We start from the raw sequence: 22,157 nt of genomic DNA on the forward strand, positions 1-22,157 counted from the left end.
TTCATCCATAGATAATAAATACATTCTAGATGAGTGAACAAATGTAACTATTTATGAAGCACATGAAATGAAAAACAAACCAGTGATATTTCCATGATGTCATTAAAGTTGACTTAACAATGCAATTTATCTTTTCTGCCATTTAAAAATTCTCATACATATATAAAAATATTAATCTCAGATTCCTTCAATTAGGATAGAACCGAGAACAGTCAGCTTCAGTCGTTCATAATAAAATACAATCAATATCTTTGGCATATATGTTAGACCAACGGTTCCCAACCTTTTTCGGGTGGCGACCCCTTTTTATAAAAGCCAAGTGTCCCGCGACCCCGATACAATTGAAAAAGGCATTTTTAATAAGGTAATTAAAAAAATAACGAAATTAGTTTTTTACTATAATTTTATTTTAAATTGTTTAATAATTTATTGCGATGGTTGAAATTGCATGTTATTAACCAGTTTCAAAATTCGCGGGAGAGTTTTTGTTAACGCCAATCTCATGTCATTCTCAACATTTAATTTATTTCTCTCAAACTCTCAACACATGTTTCAACCAACTGTGACAGAATAGCGTACCTAGATTACACTTATTTTAATTTAAAAAAATATATATGAAATTATTCAAACTTCAAGACACCATTAAAAATAAAAATTGCATTATAGTGAATATTTTTTTTAGTATAAATTGGCGACCCCACAGAAAACCCGTCGCGACCCCCTTCTGGGTCGCGACCCATAGGTTGGGAACCCGTGTGTTAGACTCTTTAAATGAAGTGTTTGTGATAATATCAAATTCTTTAAAAATGCTGACGAAAGGGAAAAGCAGCCTGTCCACTGATGGAGCGTATAAAATGCTGATGGTTGGCAACTACTGTATGTATTTTCTAAAAGTGCTAAGAATGATCTCATTTCTTTTTCATTGCCTAACTCAAGTCTTTAAAGGATACTGTTACAGCAGTTAATGTTTTTACTTAACTTAAATAAAACCAGTACAGTAATTACATTTTTTTCCTCAGATATTGAAAATGATATTACACTCATGGGAAAATAATCTACAGAGCATTACATACTAGCAGATGTTATGTTATGTTAATGTAAAAACAGTAAAGTAATATTTGCACATAGGGCTAAAGTCCACATAAATTTTTGTAACATAGGACCAATGACCAATTTAATTACTGCATACCAAAGATAAGTGACGAAAACACATCACTTTGGAAGGCTATCCAGATTATAAATGCAATGCAACAGAATAAGTACCTCACATTATTTGAACACTCCCAGTAAGCAATAAAGTGGAGAAAGAAATTCTTTTTACTTGTGTTTCTCAAAACTAATATTTTTGAACATTGGCTCTTTTATTTCCAAGCTCTAGATTTAACTTCAATGCCAGAGAAATCATTCATAATTAAAATGTAACTGCAATAATACAATAGTTTTAAGAATAAAAATGTTTATATATATTAGCTGTATAATAAATGATATAAAAAATGCTTTTTCTTGTACAGTCCTTCCAACAATAATAGAACATACAGTGATTGCCTAGAAACACTTTTATTTTCATGTAAGTTTAATGAAATTTTCTAGTACAGGTTATAATAAGATATCAACAATTACCTCACAAGTTTGGAGAAAAATGATTAATAAACAAAAGAGCTAGATACTATTAGCAAAAACAGAATGATCAACATTAATAGAACTTGACTTATGACAGCAAAATTAGCTATTAATTTTAACTTAATATCATTTTTGGAAACAAGCTGAAAAATACAATTAGACATTGAATTAATCAAAGATTGGAGTTCTTGTGGAATATTTTCCCATGCCTCAGTGAGAGCAGCCTTTAGTTCAGTGATGGTCTTGTATTGCTTTCCACTCCTATACATTTGGAAAACCAAGTCACCCCAAAGATTTTCAATTGAGTTTAAATCTGCATTGAGGGGTGGCCAGTCCAAAAAGTCGGACATTCTTGCTCTGAAAAAAATATATCATTGACACACACATCTTACGTCTCTGGGAACCAATATTTATTGTTTTAAGGTGTGTGTAGTTTAAAGTATTTAAAGAATCTGAATATATATTGAAGAATATCATTGATTTTGATACATGGAAGCTTGCATTATCCTGCAGGAATTCAAAGATCTGTGCATAAGTTTGGAGCTGCCTTCAAACAAGCTCCTGATTTGAGAGTTATATTGACCTTCAATAAATACTATATCTGTCTCTCCATTTCATTCAATCCCTGCCTAAGTTATGAGTGTACCACCACAAGCTAATCTCTTTGATTACTGCTTTTGATCTAGTCTTTTGTCAGCTGAATAATGCTTAAAACGATAAGGTCTGTTGAGATTCCACCTTTTCTCATCTGAAAAAAAAAATTACTTTTTGCCATCCTTCCCCTCTTCAAGGTTGCCTCTGGCAAACTGTAATCTAAGTTGTTTGTGTTTCTCATTGAGCTGGTTGCCTATTTTCATTTTGATGAAAGAAATGTTGTCTGCTGATCTCAAAACATTGTGTATTGTTGATTTACTGCAGCTCAGCTTCAATTTATTTTTGATTTTTTGAATGGGTGTGTTTCCTTGCAGTGCATGTGAACAATTGCACATTGTTCTTTAGTGTTGTTGAACTCTTGTGCCCACTGTTTTGCTTTCCTGTTAATTGTTCCTTATTATTGTTGAGATACTTTGAGATTGTTGCATGAGATCTTTCCAAATTTTTAGCAATCCAAGTTACTTTACTCCCTTCCTGGTGAAATACATCAATTTTAATCTTCTCTACAGTTAGATCCTTCCCTTATCCCATTTTTTAATAGTAAGGTATTATGCAATTTACTAAACCTTTTTTTTCCACTTGTTGATCATAATTTTTGCAAATTTCATGGATTCTAATCATTACTTTCTTTGTAATTAAATATGATACAATCAGTACATGTTCTATTGATGTTGGACATTCTATTTTTGATGATAATATCTAATTCTTTTCTTTATTAATCATTTTTCTCCAAACTTTTCTAGTACATTTAATAGCAAAATATCACCAATTATTGCATATCAAATTTACTAGAAAATTTCATCAAAGTTACATGAAAATTATAAAAAGTTTCTTGGCAGCATTGTATGTTCTATTATTATTGGAAGGACTGTATATGATTAAATTCACTAAGATATATCATTTTTAAGCTTTTTTTTATATCATAAAAATCTTTTTTGGATTAAAAATTCGAAACATAAATGGCCATGGCCAGGATAATCTGTTTTACCCAAGATTTCATACTGAGGTATTGTGGATGGAAGAAGCATCAGTCCACATTATGTAAGATAAGCAGTTAAGAGAAAGTATCTGATTATCCAGTTTCAAGTTCAGAATCAGGTTCTACTATATTTTTTCAATAGATTGTTAATTGTAAACAAAATAGACAAATTGTAATAAATAAAATTTTTGGAAATTTCAGTTTTGTAAAATTATTTTTATTTAAAGTAATTTTATTTACAATACAGTTAAATAGTTACTTTAAGAATAATCTGTTTTCTTGTACATATTTATACAATATATTGTATAAATATTACAACTACTCTTTATGAAAAGCTATTCAGAATTGTCCTGAACATTATTTATACATTGATGATGATGACTATTTTAACCCCTTAACGCCCCTGTGTAGTTAATTTTATGTCTGCACTGTTGTTGATTTCATTTCAGATAAGCTCATACAAGTTCTGAAAATATTTCAAGAAAATTAAGATATTATGTGAGGTGTTTCATCACTTGTCTAATGTAGTTTGAAAAGTCTTCTATTTTAAAATAATGAATAGATAGATACACAAGACACATCTGTAAGTCATCTCCAATCATCAATAATTATTTTTGAATGAAATTTATGAAAAGTTTTCCTTTGTATCTTATACTTAAATATTTTTGAATTTTCTTCTACAATTTAACAGTAACTTCAGAATAATCATTGTAGCCAATATCATTTAAGCAAATATAAATAATACCACCATTCTTTTGTACCTCGTAAATATAATGTAGTTAATAATAATTACTTTTATGAAACATGTACCATAAATTTTTTCATTCAATAAACATTCTCTGTAATTGAAAATACAGTAGACCCCCCTATAACATGTGTTCCTATAATTACGATTCCTATAAGACGGCGAAAAAATTGTGACGGTATCCATACAAACCTGGTAAAAAAACTCCTATAATTTGGTAAAACGTCATTGGGCAGCCGAACTACTTTCCGCCGTCCAGCGCCATGCTACGGGAATTTAGGCGGGTAAATTGAGTTTACTATTGTCTGTACAGTATTATATATAAATTAGGTACTGTACATATACGTATATATTAATTATATATAAATTAGGTACTGTATATATAATTATACAGGGTGGACCAAAAAGAATATACGTATTTCAAATTGATATATTTAATAAACTGTAAGACATACAACTATGGAACTTGGGACACATATTTATGAAACTCTCTAGTTTAGATTACAGGTGTTCAATATGTCCTCCACCAGCGACACGAACGGTCCGGGCGGGAGTTTGGTCCGGGCTTCATAACTAACCTGCGTCTCAAAACACGCCAAACTGTTGTTTTAGGCAGCTGCAATTCCCGACTGGCACGACGTGTTGATTTTGAAGGGCTACGTTGGTAAGCAGCTTGAATCCGTGCGACATTTTCTTCAGATACACGAGGTCGGCCAGGACTCTTTCCTTTACATACACAACCTGTGTCAACAAACTGACGGTACCATCTGCGAATGTTCCATCCATNGCCCTGTACTTTTCGGCATAGGAGAAAAATCAATAAAATAATCATTAATTTCAACTTCGTTTCGTTCTTATTCGTTAGGCATTTCTACAATTCGAACAATCAGAGTTAATTGTTCAATACGACTTTTATCGGTAGTACAGTCTAAATGTACTGCATAATACAGTAGACCCCCTATAACACGGGTTCCTATAATTACGATTCCTATAAGACGGCGAAAAAATTGCGACGGTATCCGTACAAACCTGGTAAAAAAACTACTATAACTCGGTAAAACGTCATCGGGCAGCCGAACTACTTTCCGCCGTCCAGCGCCACGCTATGGAGAGTTTATGCGAGTAAGTTGTTTACTATCGTCTGTACAGTATGTAAATTAGGTACCGTAAGTCTAATACAGTACTGTAATTTTATACATTTCTTGTGAAAGAAACATTTCTTATTCAACGGCCATAAAAATTATTTATATTAATGATGTCTCCAAAGTTCAATAAAGTTTTCACAGAAAAATAACTTATCAGAAATCGCGGCCGCAGTTTAGTGCATTGCTCCGCGACAAAAACAAGCTTGAGCAATGGCGACGTCGAATGGTGCACACTCGGTAATCCTACAATTTTTTGTTTATAACGTAGTTTATATGGATTATTCCCAAAAAAATATACGTATTTTGGAAATGTTGAGTCAAATTAGTCTAGAATCAATTAATTTTATGGAAGAAAACCTTTCAAACAGCTGTAGTCCATAAACTTCACACGTGTCGGGCTGTGATTGGCAAGGACTCGTAAGAAATCGATTCATAAAGAACGGAACGTATCTACCGTGTTATAGTGGGGGTCGACTGTATTACAAAAATTAAAAAATAAGCATATCATACCTAAAATGTACAGTACTTACAGAACTGCATGTGTGTAAAAATTTGTGTAAAGGTGTAACCATTCATATACTATAGTTTCATGGTTCTTTACTAATTTGTGAAATGAGTATCATTAAATATATTAGCAAATCAAACAACTATAGCTTTTATATAATTTACTTTTAAAGTAGATTGCAAATAGCAAAGCACATATTTTATATCTACTTTAAAAGTAAATTATGTAGGACACGGTTTTTAATATATATAATTTATTCTTGTATATTTTTTATTTGTTTTTTTGAACTGAGTTATAAAGTTTTGTTCTGATTTATGCTGTAATATAAATATTCTAATCATATCAAATGTCTTTTATTTCATTCTTAACTGTTATTCTGTATTTTTATTAAGCTTAAAAATACACAGTTATCACAAACATTTTTATTAATAAGAAACTGTCTTTCTGAATGAAGATCTATTTTTATTTTGTTTAATTAAACTATAAACATGTTTTAGCATACAAATAAACATGCCTTCTGTTTTAATTCACTTTAAATTTTTCTGTATAACTCTTTTCTTTATTAAATTTTAACCAGGGCTGTGGAGTCGTGTAAAAATCTACTGACTCCGACTTTTCCTTACCATTTGACTCCGACTCCGTTTCATATACATAACAAGTTGGTAAGTAAAAGGGAGTCGGAGTCAGCGGATTTTTTGATGACTCTGACTCCGCTAAAATCCACAACTCCGATTCCGACTCAGACTCCACAGCCCTGATTTTAACACTACAAATACAGGAATCCTCTTCACAACATGGTTATATTCCTGGAGGAAGTGTTGTAAACAGAATACAAGCTAAAATATATTTGAGTTACATTCTAGCAATCTATAAATCACCATACATTATTGAGTAAAGAGGTTTTTATATAAATATACATTTTAAGAAATAATAATGCATTTATGGTACTGTAATTGTTTAAAATGAAAGAAAAATTAAATTAGAGCTTTATATTACAGATTGAGAGAGAGAAAGACATACAACAGCATCATTGATTGGTTTGTGTATAAGAATTCAGATTGTTGCTGTGAAATGTTACATCACAAAGAAGCATTGCCTCCAAAATCCTGAGGTGTGTGAAGTAATGATGACCTTCCTTATCATATAATGTCACATAATCAGTAAAAATGTTTATACATTCTAAATTATTGATAAAGGTCATAATATGCCAATTCTGCAATTTTACTGATCAGTAAATGTTTTATGCATATGACCATAATTGACAGGTTTAACTTATATTTTGCTTTGGAAGTTAACTGCTTTAAATAATGTCTTTGTCTTAATTAATTTTCTTTTTCTGTTGACCAATACTATACCAGATTTTTAACAGCACCTTTTCCTTGTAACAATAACTCATATGGCTAAAAGAAGTTATATCTGATGTATGACTCTCCTGTTTTTGGTTTCCATTTCTAAAGTTCTCCAATTAAGGACACAATATCAAGGCTTTGGAGCCAGAGCTGGAGCCATGAATTTTCTCATTTTTAGTCTTAAGTGTTAATTTTTTCAGCTATTCTCTAGAAAGTTTTAAGCAATATCAACTTTCTATAATTTTTTTATGACACAATCTAAATAAAATTATAATGATAACTAATTTCTACTATATTTTTAAAAATGACTTACCCACTTTTTAATTATTAATAGTTGTGAAAAAGTTTTCCAATAATTTGCATAATTCTGTTATAATAATAATGGTAATATAGTCACATAAAGTGAATTAGCTAATGATAAAATGTATGAAATGCAGATATTTTATAGTATTAATTGTAAAAAAAATATATTAACCTTCCAATAATCTCAGCCATATATAAAAAATATTGCACCTAAGTAACAATTTACTCCTTTGTGCAACATAGTGCAGTCTTCAATGTGTACAAAGGAGAATGCTCCACCACAATGTACAAAAGGGAAACTGTCTAGTAAATTACTTCCAAAATTTCTGATACACAACAGAAATTCATTGATGATTAGAAGAATGCAATGATACAATCCTGAGATTTTCTTAAACAACATTTCTTGTGAAGACATCAATACTGACTTTTCGCTTATTAACCAACTCTATTCTGAAAAAAAGTATCTTTAGAAGAATAATTTTTTCTTTGAGTTTGAATTAAATATTTGCAAAATATCATAACTATTATCCTACTTAAATACTTATATAAGGATAAATATACATATAATCAGATTATTCTTGAATACTGTTACTTTATTCTGAATTTTCATATACAAAAGAAAGAAAGGATGCAAGAATAAAACAAATTAAGTAAATGAATAGAAATGATCTTTGTAAGTCCTAAGTAAAGAAACTAAATTAAAAATTCAAAAGGTTATCAAAAAACAAAATATTTCTATTAGTCTAATGATACAGTATGATATTGTACTCATATAATATATGTTTTATGTGCAGATTGTATGTCAGCAAGTATGATGTAAAACAAAATTCCATATAAATTTATGCTCCATCCCAAGTTTTTCTCTATGAAAATTTTTGTTGGAAATGCTGCACACTATAGAAATCTTCAACAGTTAAAATAATAAAGAGACATGATCTGAAGATGTTTTATTGTTACAAAATCAATACAAAAGACAACTTGACATATTTTATGATACACAAATATACTTCCAACTATAGCACAAATGAGCCAAAGCCCTGACTAGCCATATAAGTACTAAAGACACCAACAGATCTATATACAATACGTAACCATGGAGGTTTTGTGTTAAAAAAAATTAAATGAAATTGAATTTTGAATAATGTTTCAGACAGTTTATACAAAATGGTTAACTATTCATGACTTATATTCTGTCTCAAATTCCAGAACACATTAAAAAAATTAAGTAGATAAAAAAAAAGTAAAAATTAATATAAATGTGCAAATTTGAAATTAAATAATAATAATGCAAATAAATGAACAATAGCTGCTGTTAAGCTAAATGCTGGTTTTGACTAGTGTCGCTATATATAATATATTTCAACAAAATTTTAAATTATATAAACATATAATAAAAAAACAAATAGCTTGTGCGCTTGTCAGTATATGGGTATAGCAGACATATAACAAAATAAACTGTAAAATATTGATAATTGTTGTTAACAGCTCAATAACAAATTCATTTACTTTTAAAGCAGAGACTGTCACAACCCTTTTTTTAAAACTTACCCCAAAAGTAACTGTCACCAAAATGAATATAATTCATCTGGTTTTAAAATTGTACTTTTAAAAAAATGCATATTTTCCTGGATACAATTTGAATCTGTACAGTATCATACAATGCCTGTAATGGGATCCTAATAATCTTAAATCCTTTTAGTTATAAAATATTTGTGGCAGCATCCAAAATTCTTTTGTTTTATGTTCACATATTTTGGTAAATGGAAGACAAATCTTCCTTAGATGAAAAAATGGATGATAAAAGAGTAAACTATCTTTTTGTTTAGTTACCAACAATATAAATAAATTAAGTACTATTATTAGAATAATGACTTTTTCTTTTCTCTCTTCTTTTCTTGATTTGTAGTAGTAGTTTGGGTTAACCTAGAAGTAAGATATTCTATTATAAACCTAACAATAAGATTATGATACACACACATTATTTAATCAATCAAAGATTTAGATATACGAAATTTATTACAAGTAGAAACTAAAGGTACTATAATATTTTACAATGTAATATTTATACGTCATTCATGCCATAATATTATTATTTTATTGAAAAGTTCTAAGAATTTTATTTCCAAATAGTACAATAATTTTTAAATAATTTATATTCAGAAAACTGAATAAAGTAGAGAGGTTGAGGTGCACGTTTTAACCGNAAGAGACTCGTATAATTCAGTAAAACAGCATCACCGCGATGGTGTTTGGAATGTCGAGCGTGATTCCACCGACTATCCAAACACCATTGTCAAACTTTTAGGCTTACGGGAAAGCGGCGCCGAACGTCACACGTACACGTTTACACATTTAAAACGTGCGCCTCAACCTCTCTAGTATAAAGCAAAAATAAAAAATTAAAAGCATATATGTTCTATATCCTTTATAATTATATATAAATGTATTATAAAAAATCTTCAAGGCTAGATAAATTTTTAATTTATAGAAATATCAACAATTAAACCTATTCTGTATTAAATGAAAACACTTACTCTTCTAAAGATTTTTCTTTTTCAAAGGCACGACGTTTCTCTTCCAATTCTTTATGTTCTTTTTCCAAATTTGCATTTAATTGTTCAATATGTCGTTGTAGCTTTGTAAAATTAAAAAAATTGAAGTTAATAGAATGTATGTCAAGATCAGTTTTTAAAATTATTATGGAATCATGGAATCATAATCAACAAAATTCAACTAATGATAAAAATCTTTAGGAGCCAAAGGAAGATAGAACATAATAATAGTGAAATTTTTGAAGAATAAAAAAGCAGAGGTTACTCTTAAGTCTAAAAGTGGTTCCAAAAGAACAGCAGAAGAATTAATAGTATATCCTGACTCTGCTACAAACAGGAAGAAAAATTGTAGCAACTTTGAACTGTGGGTATAGGCATTAAAATTAACAGTGTAGTAGTGTAACATGTCTCTAAACTAATACCTTTTTGAAATATTTGTTATTGCTTTGATATATTTTAATGTTTTATTGTTGTTTAAAACATGCTTATTACAGATGGATTAAGGAAACTAACTTAAAAATATAACTCTATGATGCACAATAAGTTTTAAATAATATGTTAGAATGTTATTTGTTGCTTGCTCTATCATTGAACATAATCAAAATAAATTTAAAATTGTTAATTTTTTAATTCAAATTTTACTAATGATGATCTGAACATGAGACAAAATATCTCAAAAATATTTGAGCCCAGAAATTTAGTGACAATTAAAGACTTTAATATTAATCTGATTTTGTTGTATATCAAGATAATTGAAAGAAATAAGTAAAATAACAAAACCATATTTGGGACAAGACTATGTCTTGGAGACTCACTACTAAGCAGAATCACTTTGACACTCAAGGCAGGTCTCATTCTCATTCTCCAATCTTCTTTGGTATCACTGCTTTTGGGCGTGGTCGTTCAAACTTCGCTGGCCACGACCACAAGGTCGTCCATGATGCATTTTCAATGAAATTAACCTATTCAATTTTGAAATTTCTCTCCGTTGTGTGTTGGCCCACTGAATTTTTGTCGATGTGTAACAAAAATTTCCCGTTTTTGAAAAAAATAATCATGGCTATTGTATTGTCCGAAATTATTTTTTTATTTTGCACAAACAATATACAGTTTAACCTAATTGTAACGACAACCCTAATATAATGTCAAATTTTTATTGGTCCCACATTTTACTATACTAGATAATGTTAAAAAACCTACTTGTAATGACATAAAATCCTGTTTTAATGTCACATTTGAAGCACTCACAAATTTACAAAATTAGATTACGAAGAAAATACTACATGTTCAGTCCTAGGGTCAGAGTCCACTTCCTAGAACGACTGTGGGTGGTACACTCTCACCACCCGACTTCAGTTTGCCTGTTTGTAGAGAGTCACCATTTTGTATTTTATTTTGACTTGGTTCTCGGTCCCCTGAGTACCTACAAGTCTGGCTTTTTTTATGCACACGTGATTTGGGTACCTAATACTCTGTGCCAAATATCAAGTCTCGACATATACTCTTTCACACCTCCAGCTGGTAACACAGCAGGCAATATAATTTTATAAACAAGACAGTCTTGTCAGTAATATTAAAATTATATTTAAATTCCTATACAGACAGTTTCGTGTAAGAAATTAAAAGTCAATAACTTGAAAAATGTACTTCTAATAAAAAAATTGATAAGAATGAAGGTTTAATATTTTTGAGGGGAACTTTTTGCAAAAATAAATTCTCCCATCTTTTTTTGGGGAGGTGAAGGGTAGCTTTAAAGTAGATAGGCAAGGCGTTGCTCGTTTAAAAAGTAACAATAGCGAAGATTAAGATTATTATGTTATAGTCAATCTTGCCCGTTTTCAAAGAATGCAAGAATTAGGTCCCCCTGTTTCCAGACTAATTAGAGAATTTTTAGATGGGTTAAAAAATGTGTAATTTCCCACAAAAACGAAAAACTGCATCTGTGCCTATAAATCTTGCCCATTGCTTTCTCTTAACACTTCCATCAACAATGGAAGTGTTAAGAATGAAAGTGTTAAACCTTAATCCTGTCCCTCTCCCTCTGGGGGAATTTTGAAAAATCCCTTCTTAGTGTGCGTTCTCATGATGTACCCTAACTGTGTACCAAATTGCAACTTTCAACTCCTAACTGTTTGGGCTCTGCGCTTACTATTATTACAGTAGAACCTTGAAAACTCGGCTCTCGATAACCCGGCCACACCCTGGCAGGGCAAAAAAATCCTTAGTTAATTAATTTTCATTATAGACAGCTTTATAAAAGTATAAAAGCTCTCATAAAGTATTTTTCTGAGGTCTGTCTTATCAGGTAAATTACTGTACACAGTGTATTCATTAATTTTCATTTTCATGTAGTAAAGGCTCTATGCCTTCATAAAGGACGTACTTTTCCTTTGTTTAAGGGTATTTGGGCAGTTTATTCTCTGTTATATTCTCAAGTAAACAATACATACAAGTACAGTACACTATTTTCTGAGGAAACACTCGTACTTATTTTTTTAAACCCCATTCCCGATAACCCGGCATTTTCACAAACTCGGCCACCCTTCGGTCCACATTAGGCCGAGTTTTCGAGGTTCTACTGTATTATCAACCCATCTCGATTACTGTATTTTATGGACTATAAGATGCACCTTAATTTTTAAGCAATTTTTTAAAAAAATAAAAGAAGCAGTGGCTAAAAGATGGAGTAGTGTATTATGATAGTTTACTTTCCGAAAATAATTTAATTGCAACAACATCTTCTGATACACTACCTAAAAATGCTATGCACAGAATTATACAATAATACATTGGATGTGTCGAATGAAAAAAAATTTGTAATTATTGCAATTAAGTTATTTTCGAAAAGTAAACTCTCATAATACACTACTCCATCTTTTAGCCGCTGCTTCGATACATCACTGTATAAAGAGTTATCATCAACAGTTTTTTCGTCACAACGTGAAGAACTTGCTTCTCTTGATGACATTTTTTTAATTATAAAATAATTTTTCAAAATAAATTTCACTGCACAAATACATCTATTCACATCAAAATTCAGAAACGAACTGTTAAAGAGTGAGTGAAAAAGAACTCTGATAGAAAAACTCTCCTAGTGAGAATTAGATCATAGCTCACCTTTGGTGATGATAATTAGATAAGAAAGTTGACACATAGGTGTCAAGAATGCACTGTTATTGTCAATAAAAGTGAAATTATTAGGCTTGGAATAGTAGAAATTAAATTAAATAATAAGAAATAAATGAATGAGTAAATAAATAAATACATTATAAGTATTTATGAATTTAAAAAAAAGGAAAAAAGTGTACACAAGGGAATCAAACCCGAGCACTCAAGCATACAAGTCAGGAGCATTACCAATCAGCCACAGGACGCTAAAGCAGAAGTACGCATAACTTATATATAAAGTGCTAAAAAAAACTTTAAGTTTGTTTTTCTTGAATATATTTGAGTGTTGCACTTTAGTATTTTACAGGTAGTACACTCACATGGTGTACTACCTCTAAACCAAAGATCATCAAAATCCGTTTTCCCAAAGCCGTAGAGTCTCCTTGTTAGAGTAAAGTAAATTGTTTAAAATACAGTAAAACTTGAATGAAACAGGAAAAAAATTTGGATTGGAGATATTTTTCCATATTGAATTTTACTATAAGCTTTCTAGCTTAGAGTAAAATAGAAACCTGTCTAACATAAAAACAAGAGATTTTTGAGTGTAAAGAATATAATTTAATCTAAATATAGCAGAAACTAAAGATTCCACTTGTAAACAAATAAGTAAAATCATCTCCAGTATTATACCTGGCGATGATTTTACTTATTTGTTTACAAGTGGTCACACAAAACACAACAAACTATGTATTTTGAGAATGACTTCAAACCTTTTCAGAAAAATGAAGATTTATGTGATGAGGAGACACATGTACACAAGATTTTTGTTGGAATTAACTAGGAATAGAATTAAGTATTTTCAAGAATCGAATGCATTTCTGAGAATGAACTTCTTAAGAACAACCAACAAATGTAATTCTCTGAAAACAATGAGAATAAGATAACACAGTGCTACCAACTTGCCCTGTATAGATTAGTTAGTAACTACCGTGTTTCTTCGAAAATAAGACCTACCATAGGTTTTGCTGAATTGCTAAATATAAGGCCTCCCCCAAAAGTAAGACCTAGCAAAGTTTTTTTTTTACTCGTAACGGTCATTGACAGATGGTTGAAAGTGGCCGTTGGCTTTTTGAAAGTACAGCCACTGATTGGTCAGCAGACAATCACGCTACACGGCATGATTTGAATAAAACTATGGCTTGGGAATCACAGATTTGCATAATGTTACGGCTGGTGATGGCTAATTGGTCGGCCGGGAATCATGCCACATGACATTTGCATAGTGCTACTGTTCAGTAAGCACTAATTGGTCATCGAGCCCAATGTCGACACTATAAAAAAGTTAAGTTGAAGCGCGAGTGGGAAATCCACTCCAGCACGGGAAGTTTGTAAGTTCAGTTCGACACGACCAGATATACGTCACTCTCATCTAAGTACGACTTGGGAATTTTTTTGTTCAATAATAAATGTGAATTCTTCTTCATGGAAAAAAATAAGACATTCCCTGAAAATAAGACCTAGCGCATCTTTCAGAGAAAAATTAATATAAGACACTGTTTTATTTTCGGGGAAACACGGTAGTAACTAACTAGTACAGTAGAACTTTGATTAACCAAATGCTAAATTATCCAAACCATCCCTTGCCCTCCTTTCTCTCTCCCACTGACATCAAACTGCAATTCTTTTATGTCATGCAACTACATGATCAGTGACACCTATTTGCTGTGACAGATCCAAATAATCAGTAGGATGCTACTTGTACATTGATAAATAAATAAATACAGTACATGTACAATACTGTGCTGTTACCCTGTAATTTCATTCTTTACATATTGATCCACTTATCTCAATCACCAGCATAACGAATCAATCCAGATAATTGGAGTTCTGAGAACAAGTTGATTACCATTGTTCATAATTAGAGATTTAGGTAAATGATTAGGTCACAGAATAACTTGGTTTCTGTATTTCTGTAAGGCCAAGACTCCACTAGCATAAAAACAGGCATAAAAACCTTCACCGTAAAAACTTTTAATCACGTGACCTATTTGTGTTTGCGTCTGGATTGCGGTGAATGTCCGGCTAGCGAAGTTTTTATGGCAATAGCACTAGTAAAAACAATATCTTTACTTTTATATATTAACTTTTATTATCATATTATTAATTAAGATAATATACAGCACTTATAAGCTTAGCTTTTTTTTTATTATATACTCCACTAAATTGAAGAATTTTCCTTTGGCCGACCATATTGCGAGTTTTAGGCATCCATTATTATAATCAGGATACTTCTTGTTGTAGATACACAAATACTTTCGGATGTTTTTGATAAATCTTTCCAGATCTATTCTAGATTAACCACGAGGGAACGTACACAAAAGCTTGTTTTTCCACTATTTTCGCACCGTGTCACAATGACCTAGATTTCACTGACTTCTGATTGATGGATGATTCAACGTGAATACGGCCGTATTCACATTGAAAGTTGAACACTGCTCAAACTCACTTTTATGCTGGTTTTACAACTTGCTCAGGTGTAAAATATCATGGTCACGCGATTAAAAGCTTTTACGGCGAGGGGTTTACGCCCATTTTTTATGCTAGTGGAGTTTCAGCCTAATGCAACTACAATTTCTGATGACAGAGCGAAACACTGGTTCTTGCTTCTCCAGTTGGCTTGTTCATTGTCATGTGAGCTCATATGAATCACAATGAAGTATTTGAATAATTAATTTCTCAGAATTGAGAAAATTTTTTATGAGAATCAAATATTTCTCAATTCTTACAATCAGGAATTTCCATCTTTATTTGGAATTATTTTAGATTAATTTGGATTAAACCTAGTAATAATTTTTTTTACTTGTGTAAAAATGATTTCACTATACAAAACATACCAGATAAATATCACACACTCGTGTTCCAAAATGAACATGAGTGTGTGATATTTATCTGGTATAGTTTGAAGATGGGGAGAAAAAATGCTAAAATCTGTTCAAAGTGGAAACAAATTGGTATAGTACAACTCTAGTTTACACAGGTTTTACTGTATAATATATATAATAAAAAAAAATTAATGATAAAATGATATTTACCTCTGCCTCTGAATCTTTTAATTTTTGAAGTTTTTCTTTTACTTTGAATTCAAATACATTTTCCATTTCTTTTACCTTATGTTTTAAATTTTCATCATGGTTTCTTTTCTCTTCTTCCATTTGTGCCAATGGATTCCTTATAAGTGAAGTAAGATATATCAATTTAAGTTGATAACATTTTCAAATTTTTAAAATATTTCTAAAAATTTAAAATAACTAAACTAGATGTATTTCTAAAGAAAGCTTAACTTACCAAAACACCATGAAGGTGTTGAGAATCCTTTGTGGGCAAAAACTATCAATTATTTAAATTAGTAACAAATAATTTTTATATAAATAAATTAATACAAAATATTAATTATTTGTTAATTTATTACAAGTAATTCAAACTATTCTTCAAATACTTAAATGGAAATTTTGACAAAGAAATTTTTGATAGACTTTCTTAGATATATAAAGTAGACCCCCCTATAAAACAGGTTCATATAGTTTGGATTCCTATATGACGGTGAAAAAATTGCGACCATATTCGTATAAACATGCTAAAAGAGACTCGTATAATTCAGTAAAACAGCATCGCCGATTCGTGTCGCGACAGGATTGGTCGAATCTAGACCAATAGCAGATATTGCACAAACCGTTGAGTTTAAACGAGTAGCAGACCTACTAAAAACCATTTATTATTTAACGTCCATAAAAATTATATTTATATTAATGATGTCTCCAAAGTTCAGCAAAGTTTTCACAGAAAAATAATTTATCAGGAAACACGCACCCACTGTTCGATGCACCGCTCCACGACGAAAACAAGCTTAAGCAATGGCGTCGTCGAACGGTGCACACTCGGTAAGTAATCCTACAATTTTTTGTTTACAGCATAGTTTATATGGATTATTCTCAAAAAATTATACATATTTTGGAAATGTTGAGTCAAATTAGTCTAGAATCGATTAATTTTATGGAAGAAAACCTTTCAAACAGCCGTAGTCCATAAACTGCATACGTGCCGGGCTGTGATTGGCTCATGTATTTAAGGACTCTTAGAACATCAATTTCATAAAGAACAGAACATATCTACCATGTTATAGGGGGGGTCGACTGTAATTGAAATTAAAATTATTTTGAATAAAAAATGAAAAGTAATGTGATGGATTACAGTGATCATAGTGTATTGGATAAAACTATACGAATCATAAAAGAAATTTGAATGCTTATAAATCTTAATCACTTTGATTACTTTTGGTTAGATGAATATTCATGAATAATTTTGCAAATATAAGGATCATTTATGATGAATCCAATGGTTAATGTTTAGTATAGTTTAGTATGGTATAAAGCAATCATATTTATTCTTAAAAATAGATATAACACTAAACTAAGCATCATACCTTTAACAAATATTTGCTTACCATACATAAAATACAGAATTAAATTTTAATGAATCATTGCCTCTAGCAAACAATGTATAAAGTTAAACTTAATCTACTTGTATTTAACCTTGAGGAGCCAAAACATTCAGATCTGTTTGGAATTTGGAAAGGCTTCACAATTGGCTCTAACAAATTGGAATTTAAAGGCTTCTAAAAATCTTATTTTGCATTGCAGATTAATAAAACATTACTTGCTAAGAAATATATTGTCTACCTAATAATCCTCATCCAACCTAAATTTTTTTCTCTGTATATCACTGTTTTGGACACTGGTGTAAAGTTAATTAATAAAATTAATTACAAAAATAAATTACTTTGGAATCTTCATGTTAACTATGCCTTCCTATCATTTCATGCCATCCTGTTTTGTGCATGTTATCCCTATTGAAAAACTTCATACATATATAAATATTAGGCTATTTTAATTCATCTTTCACAGCCTGCTATAATTGTCATAGACTCTATGGATTTGGGTGAAGATGGGTTAGATAACAGATTTATTTAAAGGCTTCCACAAAATTCTGCTTTTCATCCATCAAACTAATGAAACTTTGCATGTTAATTAAGCAATATTTTGTCTACCTAATGACATCTTTCATTCCTCAAAGAAACTCTACTCTTTTTTTTCTATTTAAACGATTTGAGTTAGATGTTGTCATTAATCATCTTTTTTGTTTGTTTATTTAAAAATTTGATTGTTAGAAATCAATAAAAATAACTATCTAGAATATTAAACATTTTATTTTCAATGTAAAAATACAAACTTAAGAGTTTTAATTACAGTTTGTAAAACAGTTAATTGCAGTTAATTGATTCACAGTCTACTATTTTAGCTAGTGTCAAACACACATCTACTTTATGAACACTAACCTCTTACTGAGGTAATTTTTTGGGAATAATAATAATTGTCAAATACATCACATCATAAAGTTAACAATGCTTTTTTTCTCCTGACATTTCCAAAACAATAAATGAAATATGAATACAATTATAAAAAAAATTATTTTGAAAATTACTGTAATAAGTTAGTTTGATATCAGTAAATAGATGTTTTAAGTCTTTCTGTTAATAGTGAAATACAGATAACTTTGCTTGGTGAAGACTATTTTATATATTACGTCAATCTTACATTTTTGTTTTTATCTGTAAATATAAAAACTTATATTTATTCTTTTTATATGTAAACAGAATCATTTGCATTAAGGTTGATGCAGTAATAATGTTAATTCAAATAATGTCGGATTTATTTAAAATGTACTATTAAATATCCCAGTCAAGAATGATGCATTATGTCATATTTAATAAAGTGAAACTAAATTAAATTACTGAGTAAAATATTTTATTGAAGAATAATGCCATAAACATTATTTTAAATGAAATGAGCAATTATTTATTGACATCGTCACAATGCTGGGCTGCAATCATTAATCATATTTTTAATTAATTAAATTTAAAATATATGCTTCCCACCTCAAATTAGTGTGGCTTGCCCCTGTACATCACACTTTTCCATTAAACAGATGAACAGCATGATTTCATTGCTAACACCTTTCAGTGGGAATTTTTTAATTGAAATAAAACAACTTCCAATTTGTATCTGAAGTTCATATATAGTTAATTGGGACCTCCTGTCCCCTAAGGTTTCCATATCTGGTCTTGTCTTTCATCTATCTAATTCCATTCTCAAGATTAAATTTCCACTGTTGTCTGTCCATCTTTCCTTATAGGTCTATAATTTTTTCAAATTGCAGCCCAAAAATTTAATGTACAACACAACTTCTTCATAAACAATATTTCTGATAGAGGTATCATTTTTATCATCATTATATGTAATTTTTATTTTTATGAAAATTATTATTGGACTCTATGCAATTTATCCTGATTAATTTGGCTTGCCCAAAATTTTTTACAGTTCTTTCACTGTGTGAAAAGCATGTGATCAGGGTCTTGACTCTTTGATGGAGACATCATCTATTTGTTGCTTCAAAAAACTGAGATGGAGACATGCAAGTCACCAAATTAACATGTGCATACATTCTGTGAAATGTGATTGCAAAGGTATAAAAGTTTAAAGCTTGTTAGAATTCCTTCTGCCACAAATATCAGTGGTAATAAACATGTAATAGATAAATCATTGTCTCTTGAATCAACATGTATTTATCATATTCACATGCCCACCACAAACTGTACTTTTCCTTCTCTTGGAGACATTATAGATGATTCTTATATTTGCAGAAATTTTTCTTTTTCAACCATTTAAACAAAATGACATAATTTGCATTACAATACTTTCCTAAAGGAAATTTAATTATTAATTTTTCTTAATATGTTATCACAAATTAGGTAGAATTTCTTTTATACTATTTCAAGAATTTTTCCTTTTAAAAAATTTAATGCATTATGGTTCACAAAGGTATTCACCAAGTAAATAATGCTAGGATTAAAAATATACAAGTTAAAATCTTTGAATAGTTTTCTCATAAATTTTTTTATTCACTTTTGTAATTATCTAATAATGTAAATTTTTATAATATAAAAATTTATATTATTAGATAATGAAATAATGTTTATATTACAGCACATTGCAATAAAAAAGGAAAAAAATCTTATATTTAAGCTAAACAATATTACTTGAAATTATTTTAAGTTAAATTAGTGCAATGATACAAAAATGAGAGAAATTATACTTTTCAGATTAATTCAACAAAAAAAACAGAATAAAAATTATAACTCAAACTTACTTATTAGATATTCTTACTGATTTGCCATCACTGGCACCAGCTAATTTTTTACTTCTAAAATTTTCATAATGAACATTTCCTGTAACTTCCATTAAGTCATGCATGTGTGTCCTGGTAAAATAGTAAGAAATTTATGAGTTATCAAAGCTTTTCAGTTACAGCATTGTTTTAATTTTTACTTATCTATATATATAATTGAGACGAGTTGATAATAATAATAATCAGCGCATAGCCCAAACGGTTAGGAGTTGGAAGCTGAAATTTGGTACACAGTTAGGGTACGTCACGAAAACGCACACTAAGAAGGGATTTTTCGAAATGCCCCCCCTGGGGGGAGAGGGACAGGATTAAGCTTAACACTTCCATCAACAATAGAAGTGTTAAGTAACAATGAAAGTGTTAACAATGGAAGTGTCAACAATGAACGTGTTACGTAACAATGGAATTGTTAAGAGAAAGCGACGTTTTAAGACAAAGTGCAGTTGGTTTTCGTTTTTGCAGGAAATTGAAGATATTTTTAGACCCATGTAAAAATTCTCTAATTAGTCTGGAAATGGGGGATCCAATTTTTGCATTCTGTGAAAACGGGTAAGGTTGACTATAACGCAATAATCTTAATCTTCGCTATTGTTACTTTTGCCCGAGCAATGCTGGGCCCACCTGCTAGTACATAGATAAATTAGATATTTGTAAATATAATTTTATGAAAAAGTAAATGCATTGTTTTAAAGAAAGTTAATATATATATAAGACATTTGAAGTTATTAATTAACAATTATACAAGATATATTAAAAGTTTGATTTATTTTTTACTAACTTTCTTTAAATTAATAGTACAAGTATTTACAGAAGACCATCTTCAAAAATAAATACCTGCTGCAACTATGCATTTCTATTAGCATCCAAACCATATATCAAAGTAGGGTTAGCATATGTGCCAATTTTCCAGGATTATCCCAAATTTTTTCTGACTATCATCTACCAACAGGATAATTTTACTCTAAAAACTGTTCCTACTATGAAGTATATTTTTCTTGTTCCACATTTTAAATGTACTTCTGTCACTGGCAGAGTAAAAACACACATCTATTGCATGCTCTGAAACTAAAGTGTCCCAGTATCTTTTGGGAAGAACTCACTTTGTCCTAGATTTTATTCCAAGTGCCTAGCAATCCTACATCAAAGCAGTACTAAAGATAGTTTTTGTGATGTTAATGTGTCTAAGTTACCATGGCTTCCATTGATCACTTTTAGTTAGGCAAAAATACGAGAGGCCTTGATTTTTATCAAGGAAAATAATTACTTTCGGTTCAATGGGAAAGTTTATTTACAGAAACAAGGGGTACCTATGGGCTCTCCGCTCTCTGCTATATTAGCGAAATTACTCATGAGGCATGTGGAGCAAAGAGTGTCTACCTTCCCTCTCACCATAGCATACCCGCTATTATATCTTAGATACGTGGACGATATCTTAGTAGCCTGGCAACACATGGAAGAGGAATTCCATATTCTCAAAAGTTATCTTATGAAGTCTTATTCTACCATCAAGTTTACCTGGGAAAAGGAAAAGGGAGATGAAATTGTGTTTTTAGATCTAAACATCACCAAAGCCCAGGGTGCGATAGTGTTCTCTGTATTCCATAAGTTCAACAGCATACCTCCTTTAATCCCTGCCACAGCGTACCAACCGCGGCACAGTGTCAATGCAGCTATTGCCCCTCTAATTAGAAGGCCTTTTTGTTGTCTTCCAATCAAGGTCTTGTCAACATCGAGCTTGAAGCTATAAGTGCAGCGGGTTACGCTAGATCTAAGTACAGGTACATCCTTAAAAAGGTTAAAGGTTCTCTATTTCCTGACACGACTTTGCAGGCCTCAGAAGAATGTACGATAATCCAGCCCCCATTACCATTCTGTGGGCGTATTACTGGCCGCAT

At 30.5% G+C, this 22,157-nt stretch overlaps 1 protein-coding gene and 1 long non-coding RNA gene across 3 annotated transcripts in view; one reads left to right on the forward strand and one right to left on the reverse strand.

Moving 5' to 3' along the window:
• Positions 1-22,157, forward strand: part of LOC111621612 — a 52,086-nt gene that overhangs the window by 6,661 nt on the left and 23,268 nt on the right. Inside the window, exon 2 of the long non-coding RNA XR_002756103.1 lies at positions 6,647-6,759. This is a non-coding gene — a long non-coding RNA (uncharacterized LOC111621612). The remainder of the gene's footprint in view (positions 1-6,646; positions 6,760-22,157) is intronic.
• Positions 7,415-22,157, reverse strand: part of LOC111621611 (septin-7-like) — a 51,091-nt gene continuing 36,348 nt past the window's right edge. The window contains exons 10-14 of one of the 2 annotated variants that reach the window (XM_023363803.1): positions 20,224-20,334; positions 16,306-16,347; positions 16,053-16,188; positions 9,835-9,935; positions 7,415-9,223 (exon numbers count right to left, since the gene is read on the reverse strand). In XM_023363803.1, the coding sequence (XP_023219571.1) occupies positions 9,160-9,223; positions 9,835-9,935; positions 16,053-16,188; positions 16,306-16,347; positions 20,224-20,334 (454 nt within the window). In that variant the 3' untranslated portion in view covers positions 7,415-9,159. The remainder of the gene's footprint in view (positions 9,224-9,834; positions 9,936-16,052; positions 16,189-16,305; positions 16,348-20,223; positions 20,335-22,157) is intronic. The other variant, XM_023363804.1, reaches the window with a different exon arrangement.

The sequence above is a fragment of the Centruroides sculpturatus genome, unplaced genomic scaffold (genome assembly GCF_000671375.1).
Source record: "Centruroides sculpturatus isolate CEXI.00-Female unplaced genomic scaffold, Cexi_2.0 scaffold175, whole genome shotgun sequence".
Classification (NCBI taxonomy): Eukaryota; Metazoa; Arthropoda; class Arachnida; order Scorpiones; family Buthidae; genus Centruroides; species Centruroides sculpturatus.